This window comes from Onychomys torridus, chromosome 6 (assembly GCF_903995425.1).
Source record: "Onychomys torridus chromosome 6, mOncTor1.1, whole genome shotgun sequence".
Classification (NCBI taxonomy): domain Eukaryota; kingdom Metazoa; phylum Chordata; class Mammalia; order Rodentia; family Cricetidae; genus Onychomys; species Onychomys torridus.
The window spans coordinates 16,037,196-16,054,260 of NC_050448.1; the positions used below are offsets into that span (position 1 = coordinate 16,037,196).

General features: G+C 43.2%; 2 protein-coding genes across 6 annotated transcripts in view; one reads left to right on the forward strand and one right to left on the reverse strand.

The window, feature by feature from the left end:
• Dcun1d1 (defective in cullin neddylation 1 domain containing 1) overlaps positions 1-7,287 on the reverse strand; it is a 33,446-nt gene extending 26,159 nt beyond the window's left edge. Inside the window, exon 1 of the mRNA XM_036189859.1 lies at positions 6,769-7,287. Coding sequence (XP_036045752.1) covers positions 6,769-6,771 — 3 coding nt within the window. The 5' untranslated portion in view covers positions 6,772-7,287. The remainder of the gene's footprint in view (positions 1-6,768) is intronic.
• LOC118585372 (ATP-binding cassette sub-family B member 10, mitochondrial-like) overlaps positions 6,371-17,065 on the forward strand; it is a 30,680-nt gene continuing 19,985 nt past the window's right edge. For 3 of the 5 annotated variants that reach the window (XM_036189863.1, XM_036189864.1, XM_036189862.1), the window contains exons 1-2: positions 6,371-7,173; positions 12,539-12,699. In XM_036189863.1, coding sequence (XP_036045756.1) covers positions 6,819-7,173; positions 12,539-12,558 — 375 coding nt within the window. In that variant the 5' untranslated portion in view covers positions 6,371-6,818 and the 3' untranslated portion in view covers positions 12,559-12,699. The remainder of the gene's footprint in view (positions 7,174-12,538; positions 12,700-17,065) is intronic. The other 2 variants (XM_036189861.1, XM_036189860.1) reach the window with 1 other exon arrangement.

Below are 17,065 nucleotides of genomic sequence, written 5' to 3' on the forward strand. Positions count from 1 at the left end.
ATTAAATTAACCTTAACTGGTATATAGTAAGGAGTCGTATAGGTCCATAAATTGAGCAAGAATAAGGGGGGGGGGGGAACAAAATTATTTAAATGGTAAATGAAAAATAATGACCATATTTCTTTGAGCTACTACTGTGTCAGACCTTATGCTGGCCATTTTTTTCTTTTCTTTCTTTTTTTTTTTAATTATTTTTTATTTATTTATTTTTTTAGGAGATAGGATTGACCTTGTGGCTACAGGGTAGCCTGAAACTTGACAGTACCGCCTCAGCTGCCCAAGCTGGGTTTAGAGGCATCAGCAACTCAGAAAAGGGGTCTCACTGGGCTCATCTTACAGGAAAGGAACACAAGGCTCAGGGTAGGAGCTACACTCACCTAAAAGAGCAAAGCCAGTACTCAAAGCACGGTGCCTTCCTTTGAAGGGTGCAGTCTTTCCATTATTCTATGTACAACTTCATGGACAAATGAGAATAAGGTTACAAAGTGCAGCCACTGATTCAGAACAAATCAACATTAATGAGAGGAGGGAGAGGAGGGCAGCATTCATTCACCTCCTCCAACAGAACTGACTTTTCCCTTTTCAATGCAAATATCAGCATTCAAACCGCAAATGTCCTTTAAACACTGGCTCCCCATCTAGTCCCCAGGCTAACACAGGGACTGGGATGGAATATCTATTTAGGGCTTTGCTGGGGGAGTAAGGGGATAGGTTATTTTTAAGACAAGTAATAAAACAAGATGAAAAGTATATTTATGGTTCCATGACAGTCTGTTTTGTAAACAAATGACAGTCTATAGCTTTGACTGAAGATACAGAAAGACCTACAGCTACTGGAAGTCATGGTTTCCTTTTCCAATGAAAAGGCTCGACACAGGAAATATAAACAGACAGGTTATGGCCAGAACTTAAGAGACTGAGTACAATTTCCAATACTAAGCTAAAACAGAACTCTCAGAATATTCTTTTACATTTGAATCTACAGTGTAGAATAATTACTAATAAGTTATGAGCTGTGCAGCTTATCATTCATTCTTTAGTTTTCTGCACCATGAATAATAGTTTATATCATCTAAGAGGCAGGTAGTACTCTGCTACTGAACAGAAAGTCAAGAATGCTGTTTAGTTACTATGTACAATGATCTAATCAGAAAGCACATCTATATAATTCAAAATGGTTGCAGAGAATATTCCTCACAGGGTTTGCTGAGCAGTGTCTTACTCACAGTGCAGCCCAGGCTGGCCTAGACCTCATCTTGCAGCCCTGGGTAACAATTCTGTCTCATCCTCCCCGCTGCCCATCAGAAGCACACACAATCACACCTGACCCTCAAAGGTTTTTAGTAAGTGTTCTAGTGACAGACAGTTAAACAATGTTCTCTTCACTACACCAAAGAATTGGGAGCTTAGTCAAAAGATGTCTGTTGTTGAAAACAGAATAAGGTCTTGGTTTTCTACAAAAAGTGTTGGACTACTTAAAAGTTATTTTCGCTTATTTCTAGTTAACATGCTAAGAGGACAGAAACAAGTTCCTTCAATTTGACTGTTGTTGGTCACGTTCCTGTTGATCTTCCCTAGCTCACCACTTGAGCATCTAACAAGCAGTCGTAATAGGTAACTTTGCTCTTCAAGCTGAGTGTAATGATTACTGTCCCAGCCACTTGAGAAACTGAAACAGAAAGATTATTTGAGACCAGGAGCTGCAGACCAGCCTGGGAAATCTCACTTCAAAAGCAAATAAGTAAATAAATAAATAAATAAACAAATAAATAAAATTTTTCTACCAAAAAACCCTAAAAAACAACAACCCCCCAAAGAGCTGTGTATTTTTAAAGTTTCATAGATAACCACAATGGTTAGCATTCAACAGCCAATGCAATATTTGTTTCATAAAGATCCTTAAAAAGTAAAATCTAATTTTAAGTTTTCTTATCTACTCAAATCTTAAGCAATATTCTAATAATGTAATAAATACTCTAAGTGTGAGATATGGACTGCTCATGTATCCCAGACATAGCTAAAGATGACCTTGAACTTCTGACCCTCTTGTCTAGGCCTCTAGGGTGCTAGGATTATAGGCATAAACCACCATGGCCAGTTTATATGGTGGTGTGGTAAAATCCAGGACTTTATTTAAGCACTCTACCAACATTCCAGCCCCTTAAATGTTTATTAAAATTAAAACATACCAACCTAACAAGGGATGGTTGTATATACTTCAGCTACTGATCACTATGCTCAAATAGGGAGGGATTCAAAGTATAATTTAATACAATTCTTTAGAAAAATACTATTTGAGCAAATCTCTTAAAATTTTACAATGCAGACCCCCAATTTAATGCAGACATATATCTAGGCAAAACACCAATGCACATAAAATAAAAATAATAAATCACTTAAAAATTTTTAAATCACATAAGTAATGAAAGATGACTTTGGAGGTGCTTTTTCTTGGTTGAGGGGTTCGAACCTAAAATAGTGAGGTAAGTCAATCATTTAGCTACTCAATAACTTGTTTCTGTCCACGCAGCAATTGAAACCCATTTGGAATTACTCTCTTCATCTGTCATACTGTCATGGCCTGACCACCGCCTAGTGCTATTTCTGTTTGTATTGTTTTCTCCTTTGCTTGCTTGCTTTGAGGTAGGGTCTTACTATAGAGCTCTGGCTGTCTCTGAACTCATTATATGTTACCCAGGCTGGTTTTGACTCCCACTTGGGATCCTCCTACCTCAGCCCCCAGCGTGCTGGGATAATAGGTACCACCATATCCAGAACCTTACATCCTGAACTTTAGAGACTTTCTTGGCGGGGATGTAGCAGAATGGTAGAGTACTTGGCTAGCACGTACAAGCCTCTGAGCTGGTCCTCAGCACCTCAGAGCTGTGTGTGAAAGAGGCTGCCTCAGACTTCCTCTAGGTACACACCCACTAAGAGATGGCAATAAAAAGGTACTGGACTCAAATGAGTCCTTGTCTGTTACAAATTAAGAAAAACAAAACTCTCACTCAATTTTATTTCCAAAGTTTTTCACTATACACCAAAGAGTTTTAATTTTCAATTACATATTTAATGTTTACATCAGACCCTTTGATTAATTATAGAATTTAATATAGAAGCAACTAGGTTGCTCAATATAAGAAACTAGAGTCAAACTAGCCAGAGATTCCATACCAGTAGTGAAATGTTGCTTGATTTTTCTTTCTTTCTTCTTTTTTTAAAGGGGAAACCTGAGGCCTGGAGGAGGTATCACAAGAGAATCAGGACAGTGTCTGTAATCCCTGCTCTTTCTCATACTAGTTCTTCACCTTGCTCAAATCACCAAGAACCACCAAGACATTTGCAGCCATGCTGACAGGAGGTGGTAATACTCCCCCTCCACAAGTGGGAGCAGGGACACAGTTATAAGCTGCAAGACGAGCATGTGCTATGTTCTCAATAAATCTCAACTGCTTCTCTCCTCCAAGGCCATTTTCTGTACATAGTCATTGATGTGCCTACAAATCACCAAAACATCCAACTTAAGAAAAACAAAGTTTTAAAATTAACCCTGGAACAGCTAGAGGAAGATGTTGTATTAAACATTATATAGTGAAACAGAATTCGAAACTCTGTACACATAAGCTAAAAAAGGAAAAACTTTAGCTGGATAGTGGTGGCAGATACCTTTAATCCCAGCACTCAGGGAGGCAGAGTTAGGTGGATCTCTATGAGTTCAAGGCCAGCCTGGTCTACAGAATGAGTTCCAGGACAGCCAGAAAGGAAGGAAGGAAGGGAGGGAGGGAGGGAGGGAGGGAGGGAGGGAGGGAGGGAGGGAGGGAGGGAGGGAGAAGAAGGAACTTTAAAGAGAGTCTTGAATGGGAAGGACTGTCTGAAAATATCATGTTGTACCAGGATACCTGAGACAAAAGAACCACCACCACAGCACTCAGTGCTTAGCAGGGCTTCCCATCTGTCTCTCTCCAAAGCAAAAGTCTGGTATCTTCCCAGTGTGAACACTCCCTCCCTCTCCAGCAGGCTCTTCCATACACTCATCCACAGCTACCAGTCTCACAAGCTCTTCTCTACCCCATTTCTGCAAGGCTTAGTCTCTCAACTCCCAGTGTGTTCAAGTTTCTCTTCTCCGCAGGCGCACAGACACTATTTGCTATTTTGTATCCCCATTTCCACCATGCCCCCAGTATGCCTCTAATCATCCTCTGTCCTAATGGTGTCTTTTCTCAGTAACACTTAACACTTTGTAAATAGTAGCAGGAAAATACAATGTCTACTCTTTGACTTTCCCTAGATTTCTGACTTTCCAGGTTTCCCTCTGATAGATACAGATGTATTTCAAGGCTTCGAATAGTGTGAGGAATATAGCAGATACCTAATGAATACTAGCAATCAGGCCCTGCTTTACTTGCTGCTATACAGAAGATATGCAACACATTCTACAGAACGACCCAGGACAGATTTACATAGCGCATTTTCAGAGCCTGCAAATAGCAAAAAATACAATATACATTTCAAAGTCCATATATTTTAAAGCCATTAAAAACAGTAATTAACAATATTAACTACCCAATAATTTAAATTTTGCTACTTAACATATTTATTGTAATATTTATTTTCCTATTTAATATAATTTAATCTCAAATGCAATTTTCAGCCCTTTGTCTAGATTTCCTTTCTAGCCTTAATTTTACAGACTTACACATGTACCATAAATACTAGGAAATGACAGGCTTGCAGAAAACAGTTACATTTTTGTAACCATCTTACAAACCTGAACCTCAAAACCTTCTTGAGCCCCCATTTCTACTTTTATAAAGGGGACAAGTCAGATGATCTCTTAAGACACTATAGGTCTAAAAGCTTCTGGTAATTTATAAAAATCAAATAGGCTACACAATCTATATAGATCTTACACATTCGAAAACCATTAGAATCACAAAATTACTAAACTCGGTATAACTTTAGAAGCTAACAAACCCAGTCCTGCCATCTTATTAGGAGAAAACTCAGATGTTTTGAGTACTTCTTAAAATACACTTGCCTATCAGGCATGAAGCCCTGCCTAGGTTTGATCCCCAGCCTGGGTTATTTTTGGTCTTTCTGTGAGTGTGAAAGACAGGTAACTTAATTTTTTTTCTTATAGAAATATTTCAGATATTCTGTCATTTATGTCTTTCCTAAAACTGACAATAATTCATGTTGTAGAAATTGGCTGTGGTGTACCTATCAGAAAAAACAAACAAACAACAACAACAACAAAAAAAAAAAAACTCATAACAGCCTAAAACTGTTCTAAGAAAAAAAACTACAAATTTATAATGAAATAAACTTACTGTAAGATCCTTATGGGCCTATATTGACTTTCTAAACTAACAAGACCATAAGACATTCCTAGTGACATAAAATGAGTTAAGGCATAGAAAGTGCTTTAATTTAAGGGCATCTTGTCACAACCAGTACGACTTGTGGCTAATTTCCAAAATGAACTAATTTAATATTAACCAAAGGGACAGAAGGCTACAAGCCCAAACCCAAAGTGAGCTCTCATCTAAACAGCATGAATTCTACATTCCTGAAGAGCATTGGCAGATTGGATTCCAGGGGACTCTGATGTGGGCTGTTGGAAGCTGCGTACACACACCGCGAAGATAAATGTTCATCGGAGACCCGCACTTCATTAACTCATCCTGCTACAAGCACCTCAGTAAGAGAGTAGAAACTCTTAGGGGTTCAGGGGTAATGTTCAAGGCTGTCCAAGAAGAAACTGCAGACTCTCTCTGTTGGGTCTTTGAATTTACACTGTACTCTCAATCCAAACACTAACCTGTACTTTACAGGAAAGCTTTCTTACAATTTTAAAGTTTTAAGAACTTAGCACAGAAGAGAAATCTTTAATATGTGGGACCAAGCCACATAATCCACTCAGGAGACCAAAGCAGCTGGGGGCTGGGGCCACATAAGTGTCAGTGAGTGAAAACAACCCCCCACAACTCAAGACTGGAGCACACACCCTCCTCCCCAAAGAGGCCCTTCTGCTCTCCGGAGCGACAGGACCCTATCACTTCTACTGTTCACCTAGCAGCCTGCCTGGAACTCCAACAAGGTGTGACTGTATACTTCCAAACTGAAAAACAGTGTCCAGCAGCGCCAGGTACTTAATGACAAAGGAGTCAGATCACTACAGCGTCCTCCAGCTTCCGTGACTTTTTCTCACCCAAACAAAAACCAGGAGGGGAGCAACTTGACAAACTGTTTTTTAAGAATCACAAATGGTCCCTAACTGCTATAATAAAGCAATTACTCCTCCCACCCCAAGCAAATAGAGCAGGCGCTCGGAAGGCAGCAGGTCTCGGGTCCCCCAGCTGCACTTCCGTCCGCAGCCCGGAGCCTCCCAGTCCTCTCGCTGGGACCGAGCCTCTGCCGAGCCGCCCCAACTCCCGGGCGCCCGGCGCCAGCGCGGACCGGGAAGGCCGACGCCGGCTTGCCAGGGCCGTCAGCACCGAGGGGCCCGGCCGGGACCAGGCAGCGCCGGGCCCGCTGCCCAGGCGCCGCCCGGCCGCACAATGGGGCGCGGGCCGTCCCCCAACGCCTCCGCGCCCGGCGCCCGGCCCCGCTCCGGCGACTAGGCCCCGCCGCGCTCCGCTGCCCGGCCCTCGCGTAGCGGCGGCGCCGGGAAGGGATGGGCCGAGGCGGGCGCCGGCCGAGCAGGGGTAGCGGAGCGCGGCCGGGCTGGGGGCCCGAGCCGGGCGGCACGGCGCCGCGGTGCCTCACCATGTTGGTGTCCTCCGGACCTCTCCCCTCCTCCTCCGGCTCCGCAGCGAATGGACGGCGGCGGCGGCGGCGGCGCCTCTCACGGGCTCGCCGGGCTCCCGCTCATGCGCAGTGCGGCGGCCCGCGGAGCGGCCGGGCCGCGGGAGGCGGAGGGCGCGGGCCCCGGGGTGGGCGGCCTGGCCTGCGGGCATCCGTGGTGCGAGCAGCCGGGCGACCCGGCCGCCGGGGCCGAGGCCATGCGCCGAGCCCCGCGCGGCGGGCGACTGCGAGCGCGAGCGGGGCGCCGGCCGGCGCGTTGGCACTCGGGGCGGCGGGGCCCTGTCTGCGCCCCCACTCCGGGCGCCCCGGTCACGGCCGCGTCCTGTCCGCCGTGCGCTCCTAATAGCTCCAAGGCAGAGTTCCCGGGTAAGTTTGGGGAAGAATCCGGGAGATTATTGCACCTAGAGTCACTGTCATGGTGGACTGTCCAAGCTCGACCCAGCCTGGCTTCTGAGCTGCGGTCCCGAGGACGCGCGTGTGCTGCAAGGAGAAGGAAATACAGTGCTCCCTGCAGAGGAAGGAAATAAAACAGCAAGTTCGGCGCTTGAAAAAGCTGTCCAAGATTGCCCATGTTTATGTATATCACCAAACAGTACCATCCACATCTTCATCACCAATATGGGGCTCCCTTCAATACAGGCACCAGATCAGCCCTGGAAGTTAGTTTCTACTAAGACAATTAATTGTACTTAGTTTCTACTAAGACAACTGTAACTCCTTGAGGCCTCCTACTACTGCTTAGAACTAGCCACGTGTTGGGAGCTCCCAGAGCCCTACAGAGGCAGATCTTTGGCGCTACAGACCTGTCACTCATTCATTCTTCCCAACATCAGCATGTGTACGCTGATGTGGCTAACTTCTTGCAAGGCCCTAAGAAAATAACACGTAGCAAGTGTGAAACTGGGTCACACCTGTGGATATTTTCTAGGAACTCAACCAAGCAACCTAAAATATTAACGAAGAAGACTGTCTCTTGCTGCACTCCATCAGACATTATTACAGTGGTAGCTTGTAGGTTTTCTTAAAGCTCTTTCCAAAGTGCCAGTTCCAAGGGATGATTCTTAGTTCCACTTGACCTCTTTCTCTCCTGCATTTAAACACTTCCTCCTGTAATTTTTTCCATTACTTGATTTGCTTCTAGTCTCTCCTCCTGACCATACTTCTTTGCTGGCTAAACTCTTTGGCTTTTCAGTAATGGGCTTTCCAGAACCAAGCCCAAATCTCTTCATTATTGTACTTCCTAGACTCCTGTTCATATCCCCATTGAGTCCAAAATCTTTACTGACACTCTGCATGGTCACTAATTCTACTCATTCCACAGACCCCCAAAGCCAAAAACCTACCCCAAACCTCCTTTTCCCCCTGCTTTTTCATCATGCAAGCTAAATATCAGAACCATCCACAATGGTCCAACCTCATGTCCCTTAGTCTAACCTTGCCAATTTTATCACCTGAACAACCTGCCTTCCTTCTACTTTTGTCCCTTAGCCAATTACCTCACATCAGTTGTTTCTTCCAGGCCCTTTTGAGGTGGTGGGGTCTGACCATATCGCCTAGGCTGAGCTGCCTAGAATGTGTGTCCCCACCCCATCTTCTCTATACTTTTCCTTCTGTCCCATAGTTGTCTGTCTGCAATGCAGACCAGAGTCTTACTCGGTGGTCTCCAAGAACTATCCTAACGTGAGCCTCTCTGGAGTCAGAGCAGGTTTTCTCCAAGAACTATCCTAACACGAGCCTCTCTGGAGTCCACGAGTTTTCTCTGCTTGTCTTTCCCTGCCTTTGTCATGACCCTCCACACAAATGCAGCTCAGATTTCAGTGTTTGCCTGCTAAGCATGATATACTTCGTATTTCCTGGCTTGGCCTTATTTTGTCCCTGGCACACTAGCCAACATGAGTGAGGGTTCCCTGTGTATCGCACTGTCTAAGCCCATGAAACTCATGCAAAACCTTAGGTCCAAGCTATGCCCATTTGCAGGGAGCACCAAAGTACAGAGCGGGTAAGTAATATGCCTAAGGTTACACAGCAAATAATAGAGCTGTGACTTAAACTCAGACAATCTACTTATAATGTATTCTCTCTCTCTCTCTCTTTTTTTTTTTTTTTTTTTTTTTTTGAGCTGAGGATTGAACCCAGGGCCTTGTACTTGCTAGGCAAGTGCTCTGCCACTGAGCTCTACCCCAACCCATAATGTGTTCTCTTAACTACCACAGTTTGTTTCTTACTCTGGACTTCCACAATTGGGGCATCTCGTTTTACATTTCTATGACCCATACTGTATACTGTTATATTTAAGACATTGTCTGATAATCATTTGCCTCTGGCCAGGGCAGAGACCTGGTCATGTACATCTTTGAGGTAATTTTGTTTGTTTTGTTTGTATGTGGGGTCAGTGATGCATGGCATTTGTCTGGAGGTCAGGACAACCTCAAGTGTCATGCGCCTTCTACGTTGTTTAAAGTGGGGTTCCTGTTGTTTTCCACCTCATATTGCCAGACCAACTGACCCTTGAACTCTGGGGATTTTCCAATGTCCACCTTCCATCTCCCTGTAGAGGTAGTGGGATTACAGACACATGAATTATGTGCCCTACTTTTCCATACCTTCTGGGAGTTTGAACTCAAGTCTTCATGCTTATTGAGACAAGTGTTTTACCCTAGCTTTGAGTTTTTAGTGTTGGGTGAAAAGCTGACCTCTCTCCTGTGTGTGTGTGGAGGGGGGAGTAGCAATTGGATAAATTAAAGGAAAGTAATCAAATAGCTCTCTGTGGGTCTTTAGGCTGCATAGGATTGTGGGCATACAGCTTAGTGGTAGAATGTTTGCCCTGCACTTAAAAAACTTACAAAAAACACTTACAGTAATAACTGGACCAGGTGTGGTGGCACATGCTTTTAATTCCAGTACTTGTTAGACAGGTGCAAGTAGAGGCCAGGCCAGTATACATACCAAGTTCCAGCTCAGCCAGGGCTATACAGTGAGAGCCTATAAAAGATGTTATAATAATGTGTCCATACTACTTGTTATTGTAATAAGATATTCACGCTCCTTGGCAGATGCATATTATACACATGGTCATATGGTAAATGCAATAACAATGGTACCCATCACTACATTTCCAGGTTACAGAACTGAATGTGAAATGGAGACTATTAATCATTATTATTGTGTGAGATAAGCATATTTGTGAAAATTATTCTGGTTATTTTTTTAAATGGCAGATTCTTGAAGATAAAGCATAAATTACAATATTTGATTAACAAAAGGTATTCATTAATATGTTATTTCAAATGCTTAAGTTTTTTTTCAGATACAGAAATTTGTGTGTGTGTGTGTAGTATGCTTGCAGATGTGCACATACCTTTGCACACATGTGGAGGCCACTGAGGAGATCAGATGTCCTGCTATATCACTCTATGCCTTGCTCTGCCTCACTCTTTTGAAGCCAGGTCTCTTAATGAACCTGGAGCTAGGCTAGCTTCCAGCAATCTCCAGTGACCCTCCTATCTCAGCTCACTCCCACCCCAGCAGTGGGGTTACAGGCTGGCATGCCTTTGTATGTGGATGCTGGTATCTGAACTGAGGTCCTTGTGTTTAAGTAGCAGGCTCCCTTACCTACTGAGCTATCTCTCTGGCCCCTCAAATACATAATTTTAAAAACTACTTTTATAGCAGGAATTTTGGCTCAGTAAAAAGAAATAAGATGAAAACATCTAGCTGAAATCCAACCTGTGTACATGCATACACACATTCTTTGTACACCAATAGCTGTAATGACATAGTATTTGTAGAACGGTGACATTCCAAGGTAAACCAATTTGGAAAATATTGGTGCAAAAGCTTATATTTTGCATGTTAAGGTAAATATTCACTGATAAAAATCATTGCAACTCTGTTTAGAGAAACACGTAAAACCAAAGAGTCTATAATTCTAGAATCTGTGATTGGCGGAAAGAGCAGAGCTCTGAAAAGACACATTGCTAGCATTTCTGGCAGTTCATTTAGCTACAATGAAACCTACAGGCTGGTTCTGTAAGTCCAGCCACAGTTCTGAGGCACAAGTCTGAGATAAGTGGTCACCAGCCTCTCACTCATAACTTAGGTGAGTGCCATTTAGTCCTGTGTTTACATGAAATGTGCTTATTGGGCCCAGGCTTACTTATTTAATGTGTAGTGGATTTGTTACACCATATTTTAGCGTGAGTAAAATAACATACAGAGCTTATTGATGCAGAATTATAATGTTTGTGTCTGTGTGTGTTGGAGATTGAACTCAAGGCCTTATACCTGTGCCTCTGTACTGTACCCTCAGCCTCCAAAATAGAACTTGTAAGGGCTTTTTAAGGATTAGGCCTTATGGCCCACAGGAAATCTATGGGGGCCATGGGCCCCAATTCACACCAAAATTTTGAGAGTGTGCTTAGAAATAAAAGCCTTTGCTGTCCCCTGCCCCAGTAAACGTTACCAGTGAAGCTGAAGGAATGACTGCCTGGGACTCTTTCCTCCACATTCTGAACCATTCGAAGAGGAATCCTTAATCAGGACAAAGGGAAAACCTCAGGGAATTCGGCATCATTATCCACTTCACAACAAACACGTAATACTGCAATATGTCACCTTCTAAATAGAAAAGAGGAATATTCACCAGAGCCAGCCTGTCACCTCAAGGTCCATGTGGATCTGCTGATTTGAGCTCTTTCACACGCATGGTAGAGGAATGGGCTTGGAGCAAGTGACAGCGTGGACTGGGTGGGACAGCAATAGGAAATTCAGAGACCATCACTGCTGATGTCACAATGTCCTACTGTCCCAGAGTGCACCTACCTCTCCACCAAATTAGGCTCCGTCCTTCCTAGATGTGATCCCTCTGCTCAGGTACTCACCCTGAACAATAATGAATGAATTCAACGGGGAGAACACAGCCTCTGACATGAGTCCACAGAGCACCGCTGATGGCCCCTGGCTCTTTAGATTCCTTCCTCAGGCATCTTCTATCAGAGACACAGACAAATACTGCACTGAATCCTTAGCGCTGCCCTGTCTCTGTCAAACGGATAGAATGTGGGGTAGAACGCTGCCTTTCTAGGATTTGGGAGTCTCAAGTACAGATAAAAATATTGTGTCAATTTGTAATAAAATTCACAAGAATCCTGTTTGATTCATTGCTAGTGAACTGTCCCCCAAATTAGGGAAATCGCCAGGTTTGCACACCTGTAATCCCAGCATGGGGAGACTGAGGCAGATGGATCTTGAGTTCCAGGCCAGCACGAGCCACACTGTTGAGACCCCATCTCACAAAATGAAAGAACAAATTCAAGGAAATGTAATCATTCTCATCTTTCACTCTTGAGTGTGGGATGTTCACAGGCCACTACTGCTTGCTGACTAATGCCATGGTGTAGACAAATGGGAAACTTTTAAATTTTCTCATAGTGACATTTAAAGGTTTTCTTGGTTGGCTTTTGTTTTGTTTTGTTTCTTGGTTTTTCCAGACAAGATTTCTATGTGCTGCAGTACTGGCTGTCCTGGAACTCCTTTGTAGATCAGTCTGGCCTTGAACTTGCAGAGATCTGCCTGCCTGTGCCTCCCAGGTGCTAGGATTAAAGACATGCACCACCGCCACCTGGCAACATTTATTATTTTAAAGACATCATCTATTATTTAACACCTCATTTAACCCAAATATATATTCAGTGTGAAGTATTACTGAGATGTTTTATGTTCTGTTTTCCAGGTAGGATTTGCGTTAGGTGAGCGTTCATGCCTTCAGTGCATCCTGACTCAAAACAACTGCCTTTTCAGCACAGTTGCTGTTTGTGGGAGCAGCCTGCTCTTTGGGCAGCCCAGGCCTCGGCAGTAGTTAGCCTGAGACAAATACTGAGACAATCATGGGAGGTTAGTATTCTTTCAGAATTATTATTATTGAGTTTTTAAAATTTTATTTTATATATACAGGTGTTTGCCTTCAAGTATGTCTGTGTACCATGTGCATGTAGTGCCCTGTTAGAGTTAACAGACAGTTGTTAGCTATCATATGGGTGTTGGGAATTGAACCCAGGTTCTCAGGAAGAGCATCCAGTGCTCTTAATCACTGAGCCATCTCTCCAGCCCCGAAGTTCTTAACATTCAGAAAATAAATGGAAATCAAAGTAAACCTGGAATATTTATGTATAGCCTATAGAAAGCACAGAAATTTAGCACTTGGAAAGTTAAGATAGTTCAGTTGGAGCAAACTTTGGACAAGAGAGAAATAAAATATCATCTTAGAAATAAACATCTCAGAGCTAGAGGTGTAGCTCAGGGAGTGAATGCCTGCCTACCATTGCACAAAGCTCTGGTTCATTCCCCCAGCAACCATAAACCAGGTATGGTGGCATACCTTCTAGTACCAGCACTCAGGCAGAGGCAGAAGAGTTAAATGTTTATCACCGCTAGCTGTATGCTTAGTCTAGGTCAGCCTGGGCTATTGGACAGCCTGTCTCAAATGTGTTTTGTGGGTGTGAATCTATACGTCTACCTTGAATGCATGTTTTTAATATGTATAGCAATTTAGGAAAACCGCATAAACAAAACTTATTTTGAGGTATTGGGAATTGAACCTCAGGTCTGTGTATACCAAACAAGCAAGCCCTCTACATGGAGATACATTCCCAGCCCTCTTTACATTTTAATTTTGAGCGAGCCTCCCCGTTACTGAGCCTGACCTTGAACCCCTAATTGGCTCCATCACAGTGGGTAATAATTTCAAAGAAATTATTTAAGATGAATGAGAAGAGTTTCGAGAAAAATTTTCTTTGCAAATATTAGAAAGCTGAGAAAATATAAATATCAGAGTCAGGTTAGCCTAAATGAATGAGAATAACAAAAATAAGAAAATGCTCATATGATAAGATGATCATCTTGAGGACATGTCTATACAGAAAGAAGGACTGTTAATGGAGAAGTCAGAGGCAAAGTCCAACTGTTTTAATGTAGTGTGAAAGACTAGGGAGAAGCTTTTAGGGCAGCTGAGCAAGGAAATGAGTGGGCTGAATTCCTTATGGGTGAAATCCGATGCAGCAGCTTTGAACTGACCTGCCGCCTGATGAGTAAAGGCTGTGACCACAGCTTACGAGGATGGCCCCAAACCATGAATGTTAGAGGATTTGGTGTTTGGAGGTCGGCTTCGCCTTTGTTATCTGCACTGCTGTAAAAGAGGTCCCAGGGCTTTTTTGATAACCTTGACTATAGTTGGGATGGGTTGGGGTGGGTGTTGAGTGGGGAGGAAAGGAGGCCTGTGGCTGGGCAGGCCTGGTAAGCTCTGGGGTGTGGGGGGATGACAGCACAACCAGCAGGTCAGGCCTAGCTGGAAGGAGCAGCCAGTGGGGGGGGGGGGGGGATTATATTCATTCTTCATCCATAGGCCTCAGCCTGCAGAGTAAGAGCATAGCTGTGAAGTAGGAGAAGGCTAGGCTGTCTATGCCGCTGTGCTGGGCTGCACACCTTGAGTGAGTTTTATTCCTCACATCTCAGCCTCTTAGTTTACCAGCACTGAGCAAGGAGTCAGGTTGGTTGATTTGGGGCCTGAGAGAGGCCTTGTTTATTTCAGGTAGGGGTGATCTTCAGAACTAGTAAACAGCTTGGACAGGTATAAAGTCAGTGATTAGAATTTTCCACAGTGCCTCTGATATCTTAAGTTCAGATCCCTTTGTGTTTGGGTCTTTTTTACATTTTTTTTTTAACAACTTACAAACTGGTGTATGGCATTAGCTTTGTAACTTCTGAACTAAAGTCTGAGGCTTAGTAGAAATAGTCATGGGTGGAAGGCATGTTCTACTTTATCACTGTATGACTGGGCAAATGCCACCTTCCTTCTTTGAGGCTCAGTTCCTCTGACTGGTAGCACAAGTTTGTATTAAATAAAAACTTAGTTTCCTTCTATGTCAAAGTTCCTAGAAGCATAGTTGTTTTCAGTACATACAGAATACCCATGTATCACTACACTTTAGAATGCTAGAAATACAAAATAGAACCGATCACACAGTTCTGGCAGGCCTTCCCAAGCTACTCAACCAGGAGTTCTGTTTCAAGCAGTGTGCAATCTGTGAAAGGTAAGGTCTCTGAGAAAACTATGCAAGTGCTGGGGTAGGGTACACAGCAAGCAGAGGGCTAGTTCGGCAGCAGGAGAGGCCAGCCTGAGGTACCTGAATTTGTGCTTAAACCAACTGGTCATTATACTGTAGAGGTGATAATGGCCTCTTTCCTAGCCTCTCTGGGCCCCAGGGTCTCTATCTGTGAAGATAAAGGTCCTCATGCCCTGTGTGAAGGGCAAAGGAGATAGTACACATAGTACAGAATGACAAGTAGTGGTTCCTCAGTCTAGAGAGGTGACATGTGAACTGAGGTTTGAAAATGGACAGCAGTGAGTATCAAACTAAGGTGATTTTTGTTTTCAGAAACTGAAAGTAACTTAATGAATTATATATGAGATCAGTTAATCTGGAAAGAAGCAGTTCCTTCCCATTGCATTATACTTGGATAGCTCTGCACTTCACAAACTAAATGATAACCCAGATCAGTCATGATCATGACAAGTATTGTGGATACATGATGAAAGCAACATTGACTAGGCAGTCTGATCTCTTGAAACACCAGGTTGACACATAGGTTCTTCTGACAGCTGATTGGCTCTTGGCATCTGGAGATACTAAACAGCAGAGTCATGTTGGTTGTTCATAAATATCTGTGTACCATTATTACACATCTCCCCCAAATCTTGGGAGAATGTGATCTCAAAATAAGAAGCTGTGGTGACAATGGCCAGTGAGGACTGGGGAAGTTTTTTAACCACTCCATGATACAGAAGAAAAGAAGGAAGCAGCACACGCCTCTCCTGTCTAGTCAATGGAGCGGATGCTGAGGTACATAAGTCCTGACATATCATCTGCCTCTGCTCTTGTCTGCAACAAGACAGTATAAGACTCCAGATGTGTTGCACCAATTAGATGGTGGTCAGACTAGTGACTGAGATCTTGCTTATTCCTTAATGGTAACTTGGGAGTTGGTTCAGTCATACAGGGCACTCTAGCATGCTAGGTTCAATCCAAGCACCAGATGGTGATGATGATGATGATGATGATGATGATGATGATGATGATGATATGATGATTTGACTCACAGAAACTGAAACACAATTTATAAATTATAACAATGAAAATTCTGCTTACATGTCTGTGGAAGCATGCTGTCATTCTATGAGCCAAGATTCTGACTCCAAAAAGAAAAGACAAATCAGGAAATAAAACTGGAAATAATATCCCTTTTAAATATATATGCAAAAAATACTTCAAAAGTGTTAGGAGGCTGGGCGTGATGATACATTCTTGAACTCTAGTACTTAGAAGGTTCAGACAGGAGAATCACAAGTTCCAGAGCAGCCAAGGGATATAGTAAGATCCTCTGGGAAATAGCAAGCAGCTTGGAGGGTAGCTACTGGTGATAGACATTTGTCTTTACTGAGACCTTAAACTGAATGCTCAGCACTCACAAAAACCTGGCATATTGAATCAAATACTATACAAAAATATTTCCACAGTATGACCAAGTACCCAGAAATTCAAAGTTGACTTTATCATTGAAAATCAACTGAAGTGGTGTATGATTTTAACAGAATCAAAGACAAAACCTCATAATCATGCAGAAACAGCATTTAATAAAATCCAACACCCATTCATGCCATCTGTCTTTGTCAGAGTTCTCTAGAGGAATAGAACTGTGGAAAGAATATTTATAAATATATGTGAATATACTAAAAAGAAATGTATTAGGGTGACTTACAGGCTATGGCGTAGCTAGTCTGGCTGCCTCCTTTCTGTCGAAAGACCAAAGAGCTAGTGGTTGATGGGTTCATGAGATTGGATGTCTCAGCTCAGTCAGTGTTGAAATCCTCACAAAGTGTGTTCAAATGGCAACAGAGTAATGCCTTGGCCACAAGAAAGATGAGCTTGCCAGTAAGAGTGAGGACCAACAGGCAAAGAGCAAAAGCTTCCTTCTGCCATGTCTTTCTGTATAGGCTGCCAGCAGAAGGTGTGGCCCAGATTTAGGGTGGGTCTTCTCACTTCAAATTAGCCAATCAAGAAAATTTCTTAAGAAGCATTTCCAGCCACTTGTGTTTTAGTTGATTGCAAAGGAAGTTGAGCTGAAAACCAAACTTAGCCATCACAAGGCCACCCCTGTCAGTTTGTCACACTGTGTTATGCCATGCCTAATTTACAAATGGAAA